General features: G+C 35.4%; 3 protein-coding genes across 4 annotated transcripts; 2 read left to right on the forward strand and 1 right to left on the reverse strand.

Moving 5' to 3' along the window:
* On the reverse strand, positions 4,987-7,891 carry LOC18769415. 2 transcript variants are annotated; one of them, XM_020567984.1, is made up of 6 exons: positions 7,674-7,891; positions 7,440-7,574; positions 6,846-6,942; positions 6,571-6,664; positions 5,711-5,797; positions 4,987-5,429 (listed from the first exon to the last, which is right to left on the reverse strand). In XM_020567984.1, exons 3-6 carry the CDS (start codon positions 6,923-6,925, stop codon positions 5,295-5,297), a joined length of 396 nt encoding a protein of 131 aa, XP_020423573.1. In that variant the 5' UTR covers positions 6,926-6,942; positions 7,440-7,574; positions 7,674-7,891; the 3' UTR covers positions 4,987-5,294. The 2 variants fall into 2 exon arrangements, with proteins under 2 accessions (XP_020423573.1, XP_007202702.1); XM_007202640.2 differs by lacking the exon at positions 7,440-7,574 and having other exon boundaries at positions 7,674-7,890.
* LOC18769744 (MLO-like protein 8) lies at positions 12,068-17,441 on the forward strand. Its single transcript, XM_007204249.2, has 15 exons — positions 12,068-12,604; positions 13,284-13,341; positions 13,524-13,735; positions 14,511-14,627; positions 14,772-14,832; positions 14,945-15,033; positions 15,373-15,447; positions 15,527-15,615; positions 15,733-15,782; positions 15,885-15,925; positions 16,005-16,178; positions 16,279-16,314; positions 16,409-16,476; positions 16,560-16,620; positions 16,739-17,441. The coding sequence occupies exons 1-15, from the start codon at positions 12,419-12,421 to the stop codon at positions 17,144-17,146; spliced, it is 1,725 nt and encodes a 574-aa protein (XP_007204311.1). The 5' UTR covers positions 12,068-12,418; the 3' UTR covers positions 17,147-17,441.
* On the forward strand, positions 22,429-23,610 carry LOC18771327 (RING-H2 finger protein ATL8). Its single transcript, XM_007202488.2, has one exon. It carries the CDS (start codon positions 22,818-22,820, stop codon positions 23,478-23,480), a length of 663 nt encoding a protein of 220 aa, XP_007202550.1. The 5' UTR covers positions 22,429-22,817; the 3' UTR covers positions 23,481-23,610.

The raw sequence follows: 23,810 nt of genomic DNA on the forward strand, positions 1-23,810 counted from the left end.
AATGATTGGCATTGCTAGATAAGTTTTTCCATTTGTTTTGTTTGAGAACTGGGTTTTAGGCAGCATGTTTTATGCATAGTATTATCTTGTTGACTCATCTGGTGATAAATTCGCATATACATTACTGATTTATTGATTTGAGTTTTCTAATAATACATCTCTTCAATCTGCATATAACACCTAAGGCTTTAATGATCTGTTATTTTGGATTGTGTGTATATTTTGCCGGTTCGGCATTGTTTTCGTTTTCTTTCACACTATGCTTTGGGATTCAATCAAGTAATAATCATGTAATATAACACCTAAGGTCCTTTTTGGTTCATGGGAAATGAGGTTTGGAGATGGGAAATCAATTGCTTTCCCATGTTTGGTAAGTGTAGGCATGAGAAATGGTTGCCTGACACATGAGAAAGTAAGGGGGAAAATGAAGCCTTCCTCTCAACTTAAGTTTTGTTTTCCCTCTTCATGGAAAAGTTTGGAAAAATGAGCCAATATTAAATGCACATTTTTCATGACCATTATGAACAATTTAGAATTGCAATGTATCATTAAATACATTCTTTTCTTATTTGATTTAATATGGGTATAATTGAAAAATTATACAAACTTTATTTTCCATTCCTACTCAAAACAAACATAGAAAAGGAAACAAAGTAAAATCTCCCCGTTACTTTCCCGACATTACCAAACGTGGGAAAGGAATCTTTCATTTTTTATTCCTTGAGAAATGATATAAAAAGTGATTTTCCCTCAAATCTATTTCGTGAACCAAACGGTGACTAAGACTTTAATAAACTAACCAATATGAAAAGCATTTTTGGACTTTCATTATTGTTGGTTACTATTTTGACTTGCATGTTTAAATCATGAAGGCTTTGTTTATCATTTTTTTTATTGGTTTCCTTCATAAAGCATACTAAGGCTAATAATTTGTTTGCCCTATTTAATGTGCTGGTAGTTTATGAACGTGGACAAATATAATAGTGTTAGGTGCATCTCTTAACGACATTTTTTGTTCTTAGAATGTGAAGTTAAATAGAGCTATTTACACCTAAACTTATAAGCGAACTAATATTTTTTGATTGTAAAGCCTTTGAGGTATTATTGGCAATCTCATGAAATATACTTTGACCCTTTCCTTAACTAGTGGGGGTTGATGATTGATTCCCTTAACTTGTGGGGGTTATCGTCTTGAGATCCTTTTATTAATTATTTTTATTTTCATTTTTGTGGTCAACATTGGAAATGTAATGGATTTGCTTTACATATTTTAAACGTGGGGTTGCTTTATATTCATGAGCTTGATGTTACCTTACAGTAATTATTAAATAAGTATTTTTGACGAACTTGTTGTGTGGGTGGGAAGTTTTCTTATATTATGATATATTTACTTTTTTAGGTGAGAAAATCATGTCATTCAATTAAAGTTAATTATAAGTGTAAGCCTGCAATCAGATCAATGGCCTACTAGCAGATGATTGGCATGGCCAGCTTGTATATGTATAAAAAAAGGTGAAGCATTGATATTTCTACATAGCTTTAGTAAAAATAAAGTCTCGATCAAAATTCAAAACAGACCCTAAAGGGCGTTCCATTTGTACCATGAATGGTTGGCAAGCCATGTGACCTTTACCAGTTTACCCACATTTGGTTGGATTGGATTTGGACAATCCACCCAATTTAAAGAAAAGGATAATAAGCTTTGAACATTTGGTTGTCAATGTTGGACCCTATATGAGTTGGGGGGGGTAAACTTGTAGTCATTTTCTAGGTTATTCTCATTACTTCAGAAGATTCTTTCTTTTTGCCGTGTTTCGCTTGAAGGGTTTCTAAATATTACTTGGCTTTCTAGTTAAGTCATTTTTTATCGCATATGAATCACAATTTTACACATATTCATCACAAAAAGAAAACTTATCACACACACCTATGAAATAATTGTGAACTCAAATTCGTGAGAGGAGGAGTGATGCAGGAGCACAAAGGTGGATCAAGATAGATATTTACCATTTAATAAGTTATTTCATGATATATTGTTATTTTCTTATTTATGTAGTTTTAGGGTATATTTTATTATTTATGTGTGATTTTATAATTAATTAGTTTACTTTTAAACCAAATAGCATTGGTGCCTAAGTATTGTAAAACCTATAAATAAGGCTAATGTAATAGTTGTAGGGAGTTTATGCTGACGATTAATGAAATAATTTATTTGTGGCATGAATTTGTTACGATATATGTGAGTTTACATTAGTCCTAAATTTCATTATTCGTTGGATATAATTGATGATCTGTATCCAGATCCTGATCCCCATCAAAGAGACACCTTAAATTTGAATCAACCACAAGAAGTGATGTAGAGTTTATTAAGGGCTTGGTAGACGGGCACATTTCTTTCTTATTAGGTGTTGTTGAGAGTTAGGAGTACATATATGTGCAGAAAGGTAGGTAGGTATCAATATCATCAATTTGAGTGGACCTTCAATAATTTCATCAAATAATTTCAGGGGAACGGAACGGACCCATTTCCATATGATGATACCGTTTTAGTCACATCGATATCGCTCATTATTATTGTTGCCCTCTGTTTTTGGAATATAGATTTGCAACAAATCTGTACAAGACACCAAAAATAAGAAAAGAAAAATACATATATCTTCCATGAAGGAGAAACACATGCTAAAAAGAGTGTGAACTTTGAACCATCCACACTCTCAAAGCTTTTTTATAAAGAGATATTTATTAGTTGTATACCTATTTTTATTACTAGTGATATAGGTAAATCTCACACCATTTAATTTTTATAAACAAACTCAAAAAATGACAGTTGGTCTATTGAATTTAATTTTGATTATTAAATTACTTGATGCCCTAACGATTGTTTTGGGTTTTTTTTTTAAATTTTTTTTATTTTTATGAGGTTTTGATGTTGGACTTGTTTTAAGAAATCAATGGCAGTTTTGTAATTTATAGGATATTCGAAGTCTCTTTGTTATATTGTAAATGGATTTTGGGTGTGTTCCTAAAATCCATTTTATATATAATTTAAACCCCTATATTATGTATAATAGTGAATCTCCCTTTTATAAACCCTCAATTTATCAATCTGACTCATCTTCTACAATATACAAGATTATTGTTCCTCCAAGTCTAAGTTGGTTGTCTACATTAAAATTGCATGATGACAAACCGACGCCAGTATTGTCAAGTAAATGTTTTTGGACATGATTAATGGACCCTCTCTGCAATTACTAAATTAAACCTGAAAAAAAAAAAAGAAGGGTATTTTGATGAAAAACTAAAAAAAAAATTTGTAAGTGTCACGGTCACACTTTCACACAAGGACGGATCTATATATAGGTTAGAGTGGGCTCCAACCCAGTGCAAAATTAACAATGCTGTCCCTACTCCCACAAATATTAGCCTACCCCTCCTTCCCACATGCGATCTCTTATTTTTGTTTTAAAAAATAATAAACTAATCAAATTTGGCTGCTTTTTCGTATTTTGACCTGCCTCCTTCTCCTCTGTCATTTTCTCTTCTACTTCTTTTCTCTTTTGCCGTTTTTCTCTTCTTTTTTTATTTTTTATATGCATCATTTTTTTATTTTTTTATTTATTCTTCTTCATATCCGGCTTATTTTCTCTTCCTCAGTCTAGCGCAATATAATGAGTGAAAGATATAGTTGATATTTCAAGAACTGAATAAACAATATTAATAAATAAATGCATATGTTATAATACAATAAATTAATAACATCATATGACAGTATAGCTTTACATTCTAATTTGTTTAATAAATAAACGTGGAGGATTTGATTACGTTATGTGGGGTAGTGAGTTGTGATCTTTTGTTTTGTTTTTGGGAATATGTTGTGATCATCTTTGTTTCCTCTTTGTGTTGCGTCTTGGGCTAATCACTACTCATGACATATTATTTACATGCATACCATACCAAAGCATATACATAACAGTTCAAAACACGATTATTATTAAATTTGAGAATTAGAAGTATGATCAATTTGAATACGGTCAAGCTTGCTTCATATGACGATGCGTCGCAGCCTTTTATTTGTCTCATCTCTTTCATAATCATATATTTAATTAATTACTACTTCTTTCCTCGCTTAATTATGGTCATTGGTCCATGGAATATTACTGCATGCTAAAAGTCCTAGGTTTGGTATCAAGCTCTCTCTCTCTCTCTCTCTCTCTCTCTCTCTCTTGACCGGAGATAGAATTTTAAGTACAATGATAAATACTCTTAATCATTTGAGCTATAAGCTTTAGATATACCTAATTATTTCTCTTTCTATGTAAAATAGGCATTTCCAAGCAAACCATAAAGTTGATATCCAATGAAAATAATAAAATAATAAAATATAAGAAGAAGTAATTTTAACTTTAGAATCTTAATTGGGTTTTCATCTTCAAGTGGATTATGAGGATCTGTGCATGGGCTTGGTGTTAAACATATAGATGCCTATCTCATTAAAGTATGGTCTTATAATCATCGAAGGATTCTAAAATTTGATATCAATTAGGAGCTCAAATACAACTAAACCTACAGCTTTATTAAAGTTAGTGTTTTAAGGCTAATATAAGAGCTAGAAGAATTCTATCTTAATTGTGGATTAGAAGTTATAAACCTAATACAATAAAGACTTCTTAAGAGTTTCTTAATGGGCAAGACTCTTAGGTAGATGCATATAAATACAAGTGTCCCTGCTCAGACAATCAAGCCAACCCACACAAAAGAATTCACCCCATCTAGAATGAGTGTACGAAAGGATCGGATTGAGGAGATGCGCTCTTGTATATTCTTGATATTTGACAACTCTAATGGAAAACCAAAGATGTGTGTTCAGTCATTACAGATTATACTTGCTACAAGTTGTTTTCTTTTTGTACCTGGTGGGCGTTTTGTTCTTTCGGGCCCATTGGCAACCCAGATGCAATAGGGCCAAGTCAAAGTTTAAACGACATGTCGTTGAAGGAAGATCCTTTATTACAACTTAAAACGCCGTAGTTTTCATAAGATCCATGCTGAACCAGTTGAAAACTATAGCCCAGTGCAGTACAATAATGAGAAGCTTGCTATCCACAGAAACCAAGCGAGAAGTAATTGATAGTGTTAAAGCAAACAGTGTTGCAGCAACTATGATGGTTTTCAATTGCTGCTGTTTTCTACGTATTTATGAACAAGAAAAACACACGGGAAGAAGATTTGAAACATTACTTTCCCACTGCTAAACACATGTACCAAGTTAAACACAAAACTCTGCAAGCATTCTATTATATGGAAGCTTCAACTTCATCTGAAGCCACTGCAGCTCCATTTGGGGTATCATCTGCATGCAGCTGAGCCGAAACATCGTCTATGGCGGAGTTTAGCTGTGCAATCTTCTCAGCCAGTATTTTACGGGTTTTCTGTCATCACAAAACAGCCAAGTGGAAACATATAAGTCAGATCGAATATGATAATTAACATCCCAGATACCATGATTCAAATCAAATACTTCAGGAGATTGACCAATCAACACCCTGCAGATATTTATGTATTACAATTCAAGGCCAGACCTTGGTGCACATTGCACCAATGGCCTAAGCAATCACAGGTCAAATTCCCCTCTCCACTTAACCATAAAGTTTTCGTTCTATTTTTAACCCCCTCCCTTCTTTCTCGTTGCTAGAACAAAATAAATTCTCACCTCAAGAGCTTTCTCTTCATCATAAATAAACTTTGGTAGCTTCCTCATCAAATCTTTTCTGTCGGCTCCAGCTAGTGCCTTGCTTATCTGGAAAGATGATATGCCAGTCAAATGCATGTTTCAGGTTGTATAGCCCATAAAAACCACATCCATGGCCAGTAGGGGATCCAGGATTCTCGGGTCATAGAGTAAGAAGTGTCAAAAAAAATTTAGACTAATTGTTGAGGTATTTTTAGGACAAATGAGTCATTTTCTATCCAATTATTTTTAAAAAGAAATTAGAAAAAAAAATATTATTTCACATTTAAAAAAAGGAGGAAACAGGGGACTACATTATTTTTTTTAAAGTGAAATAAATTTTCTCATTTGTCCTAAAAATACCTCAACAGTTAGTCTTAAAAAAATTCGACATTTTTTACACTGTGACCCTATGACCCGAGAATCCTGGATCCGCCACTGATGGGATCAAGCAACCCCTCTTGTCCCTTAATCTGTCTGCCCCTGTCCATGGCGCATCTCCAATAATCAATTAATACACCACCACATAACATTTATCAGATAGCTACATGACTTTCCCAATCCTCCGGTAAACTTCGGAAGGGAGGAGGGGGGCAGAATCTATGTCCTATAGGCACAAGAATCAGACTGCAGAACTGCAGTAACATTCTAAAGCCATGCAATAGACGATGAAGAGATATTCAATCATGAATCATTAATTCACACATACAGGCACATGTAGGTGAGGGAATGCAAATACATAGACACAAAGAGATCATAACCGTCGAGGCCACACAGAGACCTAATGCAATGGTAACAGGTCAAACTATGATAGATACAAAAGGTGAGTACTTCAACCATACCTGAGGCGCATATACACAACCTAATGCTCCAACAACAATCCCCCCCAATACAAACCCACCAACAAAGATACTCGCAGAACTTGGTCTGTCCCCACTGCACTAGCAAAAAGAAACAGAATTGAAGGGAAACAATATTAATAGAAGAACTAGTCTACTAAGAGATATTTAAAAGATAAAAACTAAACTTGAAACATTCAGTCACTCATGGTTAGCTGTTATACTATCTCCTAAGCAACTGCTAGAAACTTATATTGAAAACATAAAAATAGGCATACCCTGCTCGGACAACAAGAGGCCTTCTATATGAAGTGGAATTTAGATTACTGGGGCTAACATTCAAAAGACACTGGTACATTGGCTTCGAAGAAGAACCTAGCATCAAACATTAGGCAATAATTAACAAAAAAATAAAAAAATAAAAAATGTGAAATGTGAAATTCAAATGTAAAAACTTCAACATGCAATGTTTAGACATGGTAGACAGAGTCTCATGAAAAGTATTGAGTTCAATCCAAGATGAAAGAGAATGAATTAAATACCCAACTAACATGCCCGAGAAAAAGGAAAAAGATGGACCATGAAGCTCAGAAATACCAGCTGGTGCATCCAAATTTCCAACCAATGCACCTCTAATTCACACTTAACAACTTGCAAGCGTTATCTGCCCAATAAATTAATCTAATAATACCCTTTAAATTAATGTTCAACTGCTTAACTGAAGTAAGGTAGCATGTACAGACAATTGGTTTATTGACAGAAAAGTAACAGAAGGTGGGATTGAATCATAGGACTCTTCCAATGAAAAAGGCAATCAGCAAATTCACATAGACCCACAAAAATCAGAGAACTAGAAAATGGGTATCTCTTACATTTCAGTTTCTAATCCCTCACAGATGGAGCCTTAGCTTGCATTAAACAAACAAACCCATAAAAGAGCTCGTAGACTAATTTGCTAGATCAACAAAGGCTGAGAAATCTACAATTTCAGGAAGTGATCCGATTAACTACATAAACCAACACATCACAGCAACTAAATTACAATTTTTGAATGGATAAAACACAAGAGAGAAGGAAAATAAAAACAAAGAGGATGAAATGATTACCAGCTAAGAAGTGGGTTTTGGGATTTTGAACTGAAACGAACGAGCTCGGTAGAGCACTCATCGTCTTCAACTTCACAATACACAAACTAAGAAACAGAGAGACGCAGAGAGAGAGACTGACGACTTGCTATTCCAGCGAATACAAATTTTGTGTTTCGATATTATCGAACTATCGCCTTGTTCCCAACCTTCAAGATCAGACAATATTAACAACATTTTTTTTAAAAAAATTATTAAAAAATTTAGATTTCAAAATGATGAGGCTCAAATCATTCAGGCCTTAACTTGGGCTGGAGTGGCCAAATGGGCCAAATTCACTTTTTGGCCCAAATCCATTTTTGTTGTTAGACTCATTAGGCCTTGAGCCTCTTTATGAACCCCCCAAAAAAAAAAATCAAGGACCAAGTAATAAAATCCTTAAGTTCACACTAACCTCTTTGCACGCGCTTCCGCGCTTGCGAGAGGTTTTTTTAAAAAAATAAGTAAATTTATTTTAGAATTAAAAAAGATAATGGGTAGTTGTGTTTCATAAAAATAGGATCCATTATCTGCTTTTTCTTTTTCTTTTAATTTTTTTAAATATGAAAAAGTGTGAATTTACCATATTATCCTCATTTAATTAATAATTTGAATTCTTAATGTTTGCATTAACCAAGGGCATTTTCTGGTATTTTGAATGTTTCACCATTCTCTGCCTTTTGCTTTATATATATAGATTAAGTAATCAACTAAAAATTATTTCAGGTGCTAACGGAATCTAGCCTCTTGCATACCAGAAGTCTCATATTCAAATCCCTACATTATCATAATTGTGTGTGTGAGAGAGAAATCTCCCTCTTTATAAATGTGGGTAAGTTAGATAGGATAGCGAGTATATTCTCTTACAGGTAAATTACTTTAATTTAAAGTACTATCAATTGTATGAACAACAAAAAAACTAGCCTCACAAATTAGAATATTACCCAACTCTATGCATTAAAAAACAAGATAAAATTTTGAAAAACTAGCAAGGATAAGATCATTCCTCATGGAAGCTTTGCACACTTTTTGATATTTTGACTGTGCCTGGGTGTTCAATCCAAATTATGACCCAACAGAAATGGTCCAACCCAAATCATGATTCAAAAGTAACGGTCGAATCCAAATCATGACGAAAAAGAAACGATCCAACCCGGTTCATGACCCAATTGGCATTGGTTCTTTTCAGTTTCGACCCTCCCCAGTCGTGGCCTTTCCAGTTTCGACCCCCTAGAAAAATTATTTTTATTGATCATGTCATGGAGGGGTACATGGGGCCAACCAAGCAATTTCTGAGCAATGTCATCACATTACAAAACCTCTGAACCCTTGATCGATTCTAGGGTTTTGCTTAATTTGATGTGCATAATATAAAATATATAAATCGTTGACCAACACGCACACCCTCCTCCATCCACATTTGAGATTTGACATATGTTTTTTGTTAGGAAAATGCTAGGGAGACCAACTTTAGATACCAACTTGTGTACCAACTCTCTAAAAGAGTGTGAGACCCATTGTATTGGTGGGCTCCACCTCTATTAGAGAGTTGGTACACAAGTTGGTATCTAAAGTTGGTCTCCCTAGCATCACCCTTTTTGTTATTGTTTTTCCAATAAGGGAGGATTCTTATGCACCTGGGTGGGTCCATGTTATAGAATAATGTGAATGGATAGCATCAAGTTGTGTCGGGTGGTTGATTGGCATGATTTCACATTCATTTATAAATAAATAAAAAAGAAAAAAAATAAACTTAAAATGATTTAATAGAGAATATTGCTCGGAGAGGGTGATGAGCAGACCATACCTAATTGATAGAACTGAAAGTCGCTCAGCCATGGTCATGAACCGACTCACACGTTAGCATTAATTTAAGGTTTTATCGAAAAGAAACCTCAACCAAATTAATATTCAGTTTAATGTTTTTCTAGCATCCATATGCTAGGTAAAACAATGTTTCTTATCTTGTTACGTAGCATTCATTTGTCGTGTTATCAATTTATTTTCACTTATCACACGTAAGAAGAGAGATAATAATAAAAATATTATGTAATTAGGACATGAAATTTTTTAATTAAGTCAATAAATGGACCTTAATTACTTGTGTGACTCTTGAATTAGCATTCAGGCCACGCGGGATTATTTTGTGTCATCATCAATTTGCAAATTTGGAGCACTTTATACATGGTTGACTAAACCCCAATTAAAAACAAAGCAATTAAAAGTTGGGCATAATTGATTGTGTGTTAGGTATAACTTGGTCAAGTATTGAATTGGTTTCCTGTCAACTTCCTGTCACGGTTTGTTCTAATCAATTACCAATGCATTTTTCAACATTTTAATTAGACTAAAAACTAGTTGGTATACGAATCTACGATATATCATTCATTACAACACATAAAGAGAAAAAAAAAAAAAAAAGGGGAAATGAAAATATCATATTTACCATTTCGAGCCCATGATTATTATTATATTATGCCCTAGCTTTCATGCACGTTTCTTCACTTCTGAATAAGAAAAATAAAATGGAGGATCCGAGAATATAAAATGAAACCATTAATAACGCACATGAGTTTCTTGGAGCAAGTATAAAAATATATAGAGATAGAAACGACAAGAAGCTAATTGAAAGCTATGTGCTTTCTGCATTTGGTCAATTTCATACAAACCTCCATGTGCAATGATGCATGGGCTTTTCTTGTTTTCCTTCTTACCTTTACAAATTCACACACTGGAAATTTTTGGGCATTTTAGACTAAATGGAGAAGTACCAGCTGAGCCAATAGAATAGCAAACAGAGCATGCAACGGCGTCGATCGGGTCACTTCTAAAGTGTCATCACCCCCTCACGTTCCCAAAATGATCGAGTAAAACATAACATTTCCAAAGCTTTTAAGAATTGAAATGAATTTACTTCATCATTGAGTTATTTGTGTTTACTAGTCATCTTAATACGGAAAACTTCACGTGATGGAAGAAATATGCACATTCCCAAGAATTACTACTTCAATCTAGGACCCTAATTTCGTGTAGGTTTTTTTATATAGTAAATTGAGCTTAGACTCAAAAAATTCATTTTAAATCACCTACAACTCTTTCCTTTAGTTTTCTATTTAAAATACCCAATTTTTTCAAATAATACCCGATGACTAGGATCCAACTAAGCAAGTTACCTAATATAACTTAAAATCTGATTTATTGTATTTTTTAGATTCCAAAACTACCCATGTTTATAAGTTAATGTGTTATGGAGGGTGTAACTAATGACACCCGTTGAATTTGGAAAGATCTCCAAATAGTTGTAATGGATGTAGGAACTAATTTAGAAACTTATTTGAAATTAAATATTATATTTCACATTAAAGTATCAGTAATCTATTTTTGAATTAATGGTGTTTTCCTTATATGAATTACGACTAGTAATCTATTAAAGTATTAGTAATTTAAATTCAATATTAAATTTAGGAATTAATGTTGTTGTCTTTTATGAATTATACAACCAGTATTCTTTTTTATTATAGTTTTATGAATAATAGTGTACATTCTAATTATGTTGAAAAATAATTTGATAATCTATCTATTATTTTGTTTTTAAAACATTTTTTTAATGAACCTATTTTTTCTCCAAATATTGTACCTTTTTTTTTTTCTTTATTACTTGTTTTATGAAAAATAATTTGATCATCTTTTTATTGTTTGTTTTAAGTCGAAATCTAAAATAGTACTAAAGAGTTCCCATCTTTTACATGTTATTTGTGACATCAAATTGGACTAAAAAGAAACTTCAGATGCATGATCATGCATGCATGTATTTCTATTTTGGTAGTTTATTAAGGGAATGTAAAGATAAATGCTAAAAGTTCCCGACTTGCACGCAGATGCAGTACCTCTTCTCTTCATTGAAAAGGAATAAAGCAGAAAACTGAGGCCATCAGTTTACTGGTTGGTTTTTGTTTTTGTTTTTGGTCAGTATTGGTAGGTTCTTTAACGTGTAAACTAAAAATAAAAAATAGAGGGGCTTCCACAACTTTTTCTCCTACGATGGGCAGTGATCATCAACCCTTCTCTATGTCCTTTTTCTGTTCTATTTTTTTATTTTTTATTTTTGTTTTGATGTGGTGTCACTGGTGTGGATGCAAAGACCAATTTGGTCAGCAGAGCAAGTGAGCCAAACTAAAGCGAAAATCGCCATAAGTATTTGACCTCCGCAGCTCAGCTGGATGACAATGGCAGTCCACCAGGCGATAAAGTTTCCCCCTTAAATGATGGCACAACGCAAGCGAGCCTGTCTTAATCCAGTAAAACACTGAGCAACCTTTTTTATCCCTTCTTTCTTTATTTATTTATTCGCATATGTTTTTGTTTAGCAGTTATAAAAGACAAAAGCCATTGATTCCTTCCTATTTATTATTGCTTCCAGCCTTCACCAAATCAAAACTGTTGCTTTAGCATTTGGAAATAAATTTGGGAAATGGGTTATTTCTGGTCAAGAACATAATTAAAGAAACCGTGTGTGAATCGAACTGCTCCTTAAATTTTCACCAAATCACCATCCCATTGTTAGCAAAACCTCTCTCTCTCTTAAACCCAGAAAAGGAAACTAAGAAAAAACACTTATTTTTTTCCCAGTATAAAGGTGACCAAATCAATCCATTGCAGCCCAACGCAGCTGTTGGTTTCAGAACAGCCTCCCCTGTTCTCTCTCCGAAACCTCAAGATTCAAAAAGATGGTGCCTTTCTCTCTGGGTCTGGGCGTGTGGCTCGGGTTGGTGGGTGTGGCTATGGCAGCATCAGAGAGTAGCTCACAGTCGAGGGAGCTTGACCGTACACCCACATGGGCTGTTTCTGGTGTCTGCGCCGTTATCATCATCATCTCATTGGTTTTGGAGAAGGTCCTTCACAAAGTTGGAACGGTAAATTTCTCTGTAACTGCCATTGAACAATTTACCTTTTTCAGCTTTGGTTCGTTTCTTAATGTCCATTGGTGACTTTCTTCTTCTCATGTGGCTGCCTTATTAATTTGCTGAAAATCTTAGATCGCAGCTCAAGTTTCCTAAGCTTTACCACAGTTTGACTGTCAGCTATCCCAGTGGTTTTGTTTTTGGTTTTTTCTGGCTTTCTTTGTAGCAGGAAAATTTGCCACCATTGACTGAATTTTATGTTTATGGGCTGTCTTTTTCTTTTGGACTCCTTGGTTTATATTAACGCCCTATTTTTCTTTTTGGTTGAAGATTTTTCATTATTAATGACTTCTTAAGTTTTTAGAGGAAAAGAAAGTTTAAAGTGCTTGGATTTAAACGAAAGGATTGAGGGTCCGCATTAATTTTTCTTAAATTTAATGAAATTTACCCATTTATCTCCTTCCCAGTATCTTGTTCGTTATCATGGCTGCTCTTATTACGAGATTGATAATCTAACATTTATGATACTGTTTATTTTCATGTTCTTTTCATTTTGGGTTTAGTTCTCATACAATTAATTTCTTGAAACTAGAAGTTGATGTGTTGTTCTGCTTGGTGGAAGAACAATTTATTAATTTGACAATGTCGTCTCTTTTGACTTTATTCTGACCTCAACAAACTTTCAATTCAGTTCCTCACGGATAGGCACAAGAGAGCTCTGTTTGAAGCTCTGGAGAAGGTTAAAGCAGGTGAGATGCAGTTCACATTTACTCGCAATCATGTCTATCTTACAGAATGATGAACTTGATTAAAAAATTAAACCATTTTCATCATGTTTTATGCTTTATAAACACTATTTTTTTATTTATTTGAATCATTGCATGAAACATCCAGTTATGGATACGCATTTGACTTTATAAAATTGTTGCAGAGTTGATGATTCTGGGCTTTATTTCACTACTCCTGACTTTTGGGCAGAGTTACATTGCCAGAATCTGTATTCCACTCAAGGTTGCAGATACTATGCTGCCATGTACTGTAAAAGATGTAAAAGATGAGGAGGATGACTCAACTAGTCACCGGAGACTCTTATGGAATGACCGAAGATCTTTAGCGGCTGCCTCTGATTATAAATGCAAGACTGTAAGTATATCCTCTTCCTCGCCACTGGACTCAAGCAGTTTGATTGACAGTAGAGAATTGGTCATAATATGATTAAGAAAGTGAAATATCGTATATATTTTATATCTTTTTTCATATTGAATTTGTGAGCGGTAGACGTGTATGGATTGAACAATTGATTTGGTCTGAACCCTAAGGGTTGGTTCAATGCCCATGAGGCCTAAAATCTAAGTTATCCATTACATTTGGCACCGGGGCCCTGCATATACTATAAGGAGTATTGGGTGCTGTAAGAGGCTGCATAGCTTAAGTTGCAAAATAAGTAAAAAAGAAGAAGAAGAAGAAGAAGAAGAAGAACAAGAAGAAAGTGGAATAATTCTGCTGACATCTAACCAAACTAAAATTGTAAGAGTAACATCACCATAGATGAGTTCTTTGAAAAATTTCAATATGATTGGACAGGTGGGGCTGGATTTTGGACAAATAATCAAACTGAAATTTGATCTGTCTAAACTTGTTCATCCCTTAACGAATTCAATGTATAATACTTTTTAACACTTAGTAAAATGAATTCATTAGTATGTAGCTGAGTCCTAGTGAGTTAGCCCGCATGTTTCTCATGGATCTGCAACTTTAAGATTTTCCAAGAATTTCACCCTCTCCACCTTTCTGTTATATTGTTTTCTATTTAGGTGAACACTTTTCTAAATCAAAGATCGTCTATATAGTTTTTTCATCACCATATGAACTAACAAGCAGTCATGTGGATGATAGCTAATCTGATTCTTGTTAACAGGGGTATGAGCCACTTATATCAATTAATGGATTGCACCAATTGCACATCCTCATATTCTTCTTGGCAGTCTTTCATGTGTTATACAGTGCTATCACAATGCTGCTTGGAAGGCTAAAGGTACAGAAATTGGCAAGAAATTGACTTATAAATTCTCTTTGTTCCCTTTTGCAACTAATGAACTTGAACAGGACTTACCATGTAAACAGTTTTTAAAAGCATTTAATGATATATTCCTTGTTTTCTGCATGTTTCTCTCCATAGATTCGAGGCTGGAAGCAGTGGGAGGCAGAGACTTCATCCCATGACTATGAGTTCTCAAATGGTAAATGATCCCTTGATGCACACATTCCTTCACTCTTGCGTATAAATTTTCCAATGTCTTGATAGCTAAAGATCTTTGTTGGAAGCTAAACTTGATTATGTTTTCTGGGCAGATCCTTCGAGATTCAGACTTACCCACGAGACATCATTTGTTAGAGCACATACCAGTTTCTGGACTAGGATTCCATTCTTCTTTTATGTTGTAAGACATCTTCAACTAAATTTCTGGTTTTTCCTGCTCTTTCCTTTTGACTGATAGTGACAGAATATGTCAGTAGGGTAGAGGTACAAGGGACATTATATTAAGACTGACTTCAAAGTCATAATTGTGGTAGTTTTAGTTATGTCCATAAGATGAGCACAACTGATACAAGGATGCTATGAGAAAAATATAGGGCATATGGATTTTTCAACTTGCAATCACATAGTCAAACCTAGTAGGCTGTTAGTAGTTAACTACAGTTTGGTAGTCTCAGAGTTTCTGTATTCTTGCTCATGTATTATATGTTAAAACTGAACTTCTTAAACTTATATTTTGCAGGGATGCTTCTTTCGACAATTTTTTAGGTCTGTTAGTAAGTCTGACTACTTAACAGTGCGCAATGGATTCATCACTGTGAGTTTCATCAATTTCAAAAATTTGAGAATTCCATATTGAATGTGTCATCCCATTTATGGAAATGCCATATGTTCAGGTCCATTTAGGTGCAGGAAGTAAATTTAACTTCCAAAAATATATCAAGAGATCATTAGAGGATGACTTCAAGGTCGTTGTTGGAGTTAGGTAATATCAATATTTATCATGTGAAGTACATCACCAGCTGTAGATTTCACTAGCCAATCCTGCCTTGTTTAGTTTGGAGTACAAATATCCTGAATTGTTTCTTCATGTTGTTGGCAGTCCTGTATTGTGGGCATCATTTGTGATCTTTTTGCTCCTTAATGTTAAAGGTAAGCTACTTCTTCCTTGAAAACTCCTTTTAAATTATATTTATTCTGACTTTATAGTTCAATTTAATTGATTGACTTTACTGTATAATAATGTTCTTTCAGGATGGCAGGCATTGTTTTGGGCATCCTTGATCCCTCTCATTGTAAGACATCGTATTTTTGTGAAAAGATACTCCAGTTTAGTTGGAAAACTGAAGTTTCTGACCATTTATGTAAATGTAGATAATCTTACTAGTTGGAACAAAACTTCAAGCGATCCTGACTAAGATGGCCCTAGAAATTACAGAAAGGCATGCAGTGGTTCAAGGGATTCCTCTAGTACAAGGCTCTGATAAATATTTTTGGTTTGCTCGGCCTCAGTTGGTTCTTCATCTTATCCATTTTGCGCTGTTTCAGGTATTGGATTGCCTTCTCTTTTGCACACTCTAATCTAGTTTGTTCTGATTTCTCATACTCTCTATTATTGACCATCTAATCAGTTTTCTGGTACATGCAGAATGCATTCCAAATTATATATTTCTTCTGGATATGGGTAAAGAACTGTTCCCCCTTTTCTATTTCTATCACTCTCTTCAAATTGCATCTCATGTCTAATACTCAAATCTTGACTGACAACCTTTCTGCAGTATTCATTTGGGTTGAAATCTTGCTTCCATGCCAATTTCAAGCTCGCAATCGCAAAAGTATTTTTAGGGTAAGCATTATCTCTCTTGATTTAATGTTCTTGCTTGGATCTAATGGGAGTCTTACATATGTAATTTGGTGAGTATCTTGCAGGGTTGGGGTTCTATGTTTGTGCAGCTACATTACACTTCCACTGTATGCCCTTGTAACTCAGGTATTATTATCTGAAATTCCGAGTTTCTTCATGCATAAATCTTGGAGTGCTTTATGCCATTATCCTATGAATTGTATATAAATAACTGGATGAAAAATTGTTGTGGTGAACGTTGCAGATGGGTTCACACATGAAGAAATCCATCTTTGATGAACAAACATCCAAGGCCCTTAAGAAGTGGCACATGGCTGTGAAGAAGAAGCACGGTGGGACCCATGGCGGCAAGTCTCCTACCCAAACCCTGGGTGGTGGGAGCTCAACTCTTTCGACGGTGCACTCCTCCGGAGGACACACGCTGCATCGTTTCAAAACAACTGGTCACTCAACCCGCTCATCTGTCTTTGATGATCATGAGACATCTGATCTTGAAACTGATCCTTTGTCACCCACATCAACTACAAACTTGATTGTAAGAGTGGATCAAATGGAGCAGGAAACTGAAAAAATTGAACCGCAAGACAACGAACAAACCAATAATCCAGACGATTTCTCATTCGCCAAGCCTGCCCCGGATAAAGAAACATGATGAACAGATGACATCTCGTTGTTTTAAATTTTTGTTACGAGGGAGAAATGTTAGTATAATTATTTGAAATGCAGCTGCATGCACTTGCATATCTTGTACATTAACTTTCTTGTTAATACATTAGTAGCTATTAGTCAACAAAATTCCTGTTTGCACTGGCCTGATTTTTTTGCTCAATCATTCTGAATCTCATCTTAGCTGATATAGTTGTTGTCTATGTATTGCATGATGGATTTTGTAGCATACATGAATGAAAAAGTATAAGGAGTGTTTATATTTACACTCAAAAGCGGTCTATGAACATCTCTAATTAAAAACTTCTCTCCCAATTTTTACTCTTTCATAATTCTTAAGAATGGTAGTCTGGAATCTTTGAAAATATAGGGTTGGGTGTCCCTAGAATTTCATAATTTGGTTAGGTGTTTAAAAACATCTGGGTGTCAAATGGAGCCACTCAATTATAAGGAAATGAACAATTAGCCTGATCCGAATCCCCTTAAGGGCATCTCCAACAGTGAGGCTGCAATGAGGGGTTAAGGTGAGGGGTATCATGAGGGGGACCTTAATAGCCGTTCGATCAGTTCGATCAATGAACCCCTTAATATTATACGGCTGGATTGAACCCCTCAACACACCCCCTTAACATATTGCTCCCAAATTGTTGGGTCCAAAGTTGGATTAGAAAGCCTCTCCCATGGTTTGGTTTGACTTGTCAACTAGAATGGCTGAAACTTTTCAAGTGGATGAACAATTGGAACTGGGTTCACATTGATACAGTTATCACTATCAGGACAAGGCACTTGCATATTTTGTATACAATCGGTTACACTTAAGATTTTCTTGACGTGAACACACTAGTGTCTCTCGTCTTATCAGTCCGTATTGGTACATTTTACCTACCCTACCTACCATGATAAGATATTTGCGCCTCCATATGTTCAAAATCAACTGGCCAAAGCGTACAAGCTAGGGGCGGATCCAACCAAAGATTTTTTTGAGTCTAATGAACCTTTCATGAAGCTTAGCTGTCCTCATATCTGTTGTGCTCCTAAGATGCTCTCAATCATTTTAAATAAAGTGTTGAGATTCTCAGAAAGACTAATTTGGGTTTTGGTCACATTCTTGAACTATTTTCAGATAACGAATAGGTGGAGACCACATGTTAAAATTTCAAAAAGTTTCTTGATCAAATCTCAAACCCTTTTCTTTCACATTGTTTCTGCGTCTTTGAGATACACCATATATATATATAGTCTCTCTTCTATTGAGGGATGCTCTTTAGGGTACCCTACAATTTTTTTTCCAATGACCCAAACCATTTATGTTTTAGGTCTTCATTCATAGATTATCCTTACAAAAAATTAGACAAATTGGAAATCATTTCAACATCCAATTGTGTCCTACAAAATCAATGAACATGGTGCTTCAAGAAAATATTAAAATTTCAATAACTCAATTGAATTGTCAAATGATATCGGATTCAAGTGATTTTTTGTAGAGATGATCTTTGAATGAGTATCTACAAAATAGACGGTTGAATTAGTGAAATACAATCTAGAGTGGGCCCTACAAGGGGTGTCCCTCAAATAACTTATTTGAGGGATCTCTCAATGGAAGCTCTCTGTATACAGTCTCCTTCTATTGAGGGATCTCTCAAATAATTTTATTTGAGGGATGCCCTTTAGGGTATCATACAATTTTTTGTCCAATGATCCAAACCATCTATGTTTTAGGTCTTCATTCATAGATTATCCTTATATATATATATTTATATTTATATTTATACATTTATATATTTATTTATTTATACATAATATTTACTGCTCTGCAAGCAAATAGTTAGACAGCATTGCTTGTCTTGTACCTGCATTTTCTTGTAGGCATGGCAAGATTTGAGTTTGGCTCTGCCTTTGCCCACCTTCCTCTTTTTGCCCAACACATCAAATTGTCTAATGTTTTGTGCTTGTATTTTGGTTTTTTTGTTAACATCAAATGGCATGAACGTGTCGACTTGGTATGAACCATGTCGTTCCATAAATTAGCCAAAACCGACATGTAGCTTCAAAGAGTTTGTTGTCACGGGCTTCTTGTTCTAAAGGATATCAACTGTCAAATTTACGGCTGATTAATTACTCATTTGGTGAATTAATAATAAACCCATATATACAATACAAATAGGTTGGGATAGCAAACTCATTTGAGGATTGTAATAAGTAGTTTTTACAGATATGACTTTAAGGGATAGAGATATTTTATAAGAAACTCGCCTAATTTCCGACAACATTACCCAATTTTTATACTAGTTATGTTTCCTGTCAATAAAATCCTATCACTATCCTCTCAACCAAAAAAGAAAGAAAAAGTAAGTTTTTCCGCTCATAAAGTGCCTTTCTTCTCTCTCTCTCTCTCAGGCCATTATACTATTAGAAATGGGTGCTCAACATGTGCAGTGCTGATCAAAGTTTGATGATCACAGAAGAAGATAAGACCCAAACCTGAACTACAAAAAGGCATTATTTTTAAAGTCATTTTCAGTGCCCAAAAAGGAGAGAGGGGTGGCCCAACTTGGCCAGACAGTTGCGGTTGCGGAGTCGTTTTATGGCGATGTGAACCTTCATATTAACTATATAATTTTTTTGAATAAAACTTTACTCAAGTGGTTAATATGAAGGTCCACAATAGAAGTCCATATATGACGCAGTCATTGTAGAATTTCACAACAATTGCATATGTTACGTTGAAATATGGCTTCACCTCACTAATCCACAGTGGGATTACGTTTTTCTTTAGAAACATTGTATCCAGCCTTTGTAGTTCCTAGATCCTTTACATGAAGTGAACCATCATCTTCATGTATAGTTATATACCATCATTTCACCCCAAAAAAAAAAATGAAAATAAGGTGTCAATTACTTAATGGCTGTATTTAACCAAATAAAGGGACTAAATTCAACCTCAATAATTGAATTTAGCACAAGCAAGAGTGACTAATCATCCCATAAGCTTTCTTGCTGCCCTTGTACATGACAAAGCTAGCCATGAGGTGAAATTACTGTTAATCAGATGAAGTCAACTATAACTAAAACAGAAATGCATGCACCTAATTGAATAGAGCTACTAATATGATCATGGTTTTTCTGACTTTGTTTACCCAAAGTCCACATTATTTACATTAGGATTAGTTGTTCCGGTGATCGATTCCGGCCAAAAACCAAGCCAAACCCCACCAAGTCCAGCCTTAATTTTCATTAGTTGGAAATTTTGATGGAAGAAGTGATTAAACTTGACAGCCTACTCAAGATGTGAGATTTATCATTAGGTGTGTCACATGTAGATGAGATGACATATAAACACACACCTAAAACTTTAAAGAAGGCAATAATAACTAATCTTGTTGTGTAGGTTTTTCAATGTACTTCCCATCAATTTTTGTTTTGGGGTAATTCTTCCAATGATTTAAAACCATGGTGCTTCTCTAACAAGGGCAAATTATGGCCATATGGAGTTAACAAAGATAAAACATGCGAAAACATTTTCGGCACATTTCCATCACTATAAAAGTATTTCTTAAAAAGATGATTAGTCTTAAATCAAAAAATTAAGCTTAAATTCTAGAATTTTGCAGAAGAAATTGAAGAAAAAGAAACATATGTATATAGATATTGCAGCTTTTGTACCAACATAAGGAGTGAGGTTTTGTTTTGCAATTTCCAAGTTGGGCTAGTTTAGTTTAGTAGGATTGAAGTTTGGCTATGGAAAGGTGACTTGTCCCAAAGATGACTTTAGTAGTTTTACCATTCCAATTTTCCAAAATGGTGTCCGAAACCGAACAAGAACACTTGTCATTTTCTGGCATTTTCAGGATATGATATTTTGTTGCGAGTGCACAGACAAAATACGAGAAATTCTTGTGTAGAATTATCGAATAAAATATAGTTATTTGATGATTATGACTTAAATTCACAGTTGTATTTTTCCTTACCTATGATTGAAATATTCTATGAGTATATGAATTCCTGTTTTTGTTATTAGTGTGAGTTGGTAGCTGGGAAACTAAGAGATAATCAAATAGGATTACCACTTGTTGATGGAGTGGTTAAACCTTACCTCTTTGATCCAAAAACAAAAACAAAAACAAAATTTACCTTCCCTTTTGGTGACTTCTGAAGGTCCACCACCTCACCTTATCTTCAGTTGTTTGCCTAAAAGATATTTATTTTGGTTGAAAGTTTGAAATTAAATATGATAAAAGTGAATTGGTTAAAACTTTAAAGGCAAGATTCGTAACCAAGGAAAGCCAGCTACAGAACCATAAACAAAGTTAATTATACTGGCACTTATTAATTCTCCTTTAATATAAAGAGTGTGTCTTAATACACAGCCTTGTTCACACTTCAGACAAACGAGATTACTTTTTTTTTTTTTTTTTGTTGGGAAAATAAGCAATAGAATATTATTAATGAGCAAATAAAAGTACAAAACAACTTTGTGCTAAATATGGGTAAATCTTCTCAAGTGACCAAACACAACGACATGTTGAATTGATCTGGAGAGAATCACGCATAACCCAAAGAATTAAATCCCCAATCCAGTAACCAGAAGCACATGTACTGAGACCTATAATACAAATCAGCAACGCAAAGGCAGAAACGGCAAATTCGTATCGAAAGCCAAAAGCTAAAGAGAAATAAAAAACATAAATAGAAAACAAATCACATCAAACTCCTAAAAGAGTTTTCTGAAAATTATTAGTCTAAAACAAAAGTAAGAAACAATACCACAGCTCCACATCTTTTAGGCAACCCTAAGAAAATTATAGCACCATACCGGCTAAATCCATAGTCTCGCACTGGCTAACCAGAACCTAACTCAACCAGACATCTTCCTCTCTTTATAGCTCCAAACTAAGTTAAAGGGAGCCAACTCCTTGTGTACGTGGGCCAATGGTGATTATATCATGGCGACAATATCGTTTCACGACGACTGCTTCCACATCATAAAATAAACTAACAATTTTAAGAGAAAAAGGAAGGAATGAGAAAAGAAAGAATGAAAGGAGATGAGAGGAGGTAGGGAAGGAGGCCGACAACCCCGAAAAGGGGCGGTGGATAAGACTTTTCTTAGGGTTTTCTCAAAGAGTGTTTAAATCAAGCATAGTTTAGATTACTTGCTTTTACCGTAGAACTGTAATGTAATCTACGACACTTGCGTGTTTATCTTCCTTGTCACATGACTGTTGAATAGTAAACAAAACAAAACCCAATTGATTAAAGAGGTTAATAATTGATGAAGCTTGAAAGACTGAAAGGACAGTGAAGTGAAGCAGTAAAGAGAGATTAATTAAATCGGTTAATTACAAAAAAATAATAATATAATAGGTTGTGGCAGAAAAAGATAATGCAGATAAGAATGACTGCATTTAGAAAATCTAAGCCACCTGGACCAACCTGGGCCGACCCGCCTGCCTACCTCTCTCTCATTATCTTCTCCATACATTTCCACTCTCTCTCAACTGTATTTATAAAAACCCTCCAACTCCAAACCACTCTAAACCCAAACCCCACACCAAAAAAAAAAAAAAAAAAAAAAACCAATCTTTTCTCTCTCACTTGGTTCTCTCCAGCACCGAATTCTCAAAAACGACATTAGACAGCTCGTCGTATGACCAGTCATGCCTCGCTCTCAGAGATTTCTAGGCAGTAGCGCCGCCACCAACTCGTCAACTTTCCCTGCGGCGCCGCCTCCTGAGGCCGTGGTTCTGGAGTCAGACTTCGTCGTCATACTTGCGGCTTTGCTTTGCGCCGTCATATGCGTGATCGGTCTCCTAGCCGTGGCGCGCTGCGCCTGGCTCCGGCGCGGCTCCGGAGCCGGCGGAGCCAGCCTCAGCTCGGCTCAAGCCTCCGCCAACAAAGGCGTCAAGAAGAAGGTACTCCAGTCGCTCCCCAAGTTCACATACGGCATCGGCGGCGCCGAGCCGCCGCCCAAGCTGGCTTCGGAGTGCGCCATCTGCTTGGGGGAGTTCGCGGAGGGAGATGAGATCAGGGTTTTGCCGCAGTGCGGCCACGTCTTCCACGTTGGATGCGTGGACATGTGGCTTGGGTCCCACTCGTCGTGCCCGTCGTGCCGGCAGATCCTGGTGGTGGCTCGCTGCCAGAAGTGCGGCCAGTTCCCGGCTCCCATTTCTGAAGCCGAGCTCAAGGCGCGCCAAGACCATAGCAGCAGCAACAGTCCGGCTCCTCCTCCTCCTCCTCCTCCTCCTGCAGCCAATGCAATTAGTTCTTCTTCTAATACAACAACTACCACTGCTGTTAATAGTAATAGTTATCTCCCTTAATCACTCTTAAGTAGCCAAACCCACGTTTTATTATTTCTTTAATTAACTACCCTTTTCCTCAATTTGTATTTCCTTCCACTCCTTTGTGTATAGCGAAATTGAATGGATCATCTTCATCTTCTTTGTTCATCTGCGATCTGCCAACTGATACCAATGCAGCAGTTGTGCTAAGTTTTCCACCCCAAGACTCCCACTTGTCTGGTTCTAAAGTGAATGAAATTACAAAAAGAGGTTGCATTGCATGGTTCTAAAGTAATATCTAATAGGTAAAGTGGGCTATTTTATAAATGATTTCCATGTTGGTTAAAGTGACCAAAGAGTCAATGGGGT

Source organism: Prunus persica, chromosome G7 (genome assembly GCF_000346465.2).
Source record: "Prunus persica cultivar Lovell chromosome G7, Prunus_persica_NCBIv2, whole genome shotgun sequence".
In the NCBI taxonomy this organism is placed as follows: Eukaryota; Viridiplantae; Streptophyta; class Magnoliopsida; order Rosales; family Rosaceae; genus Prunus; species Prunus persica.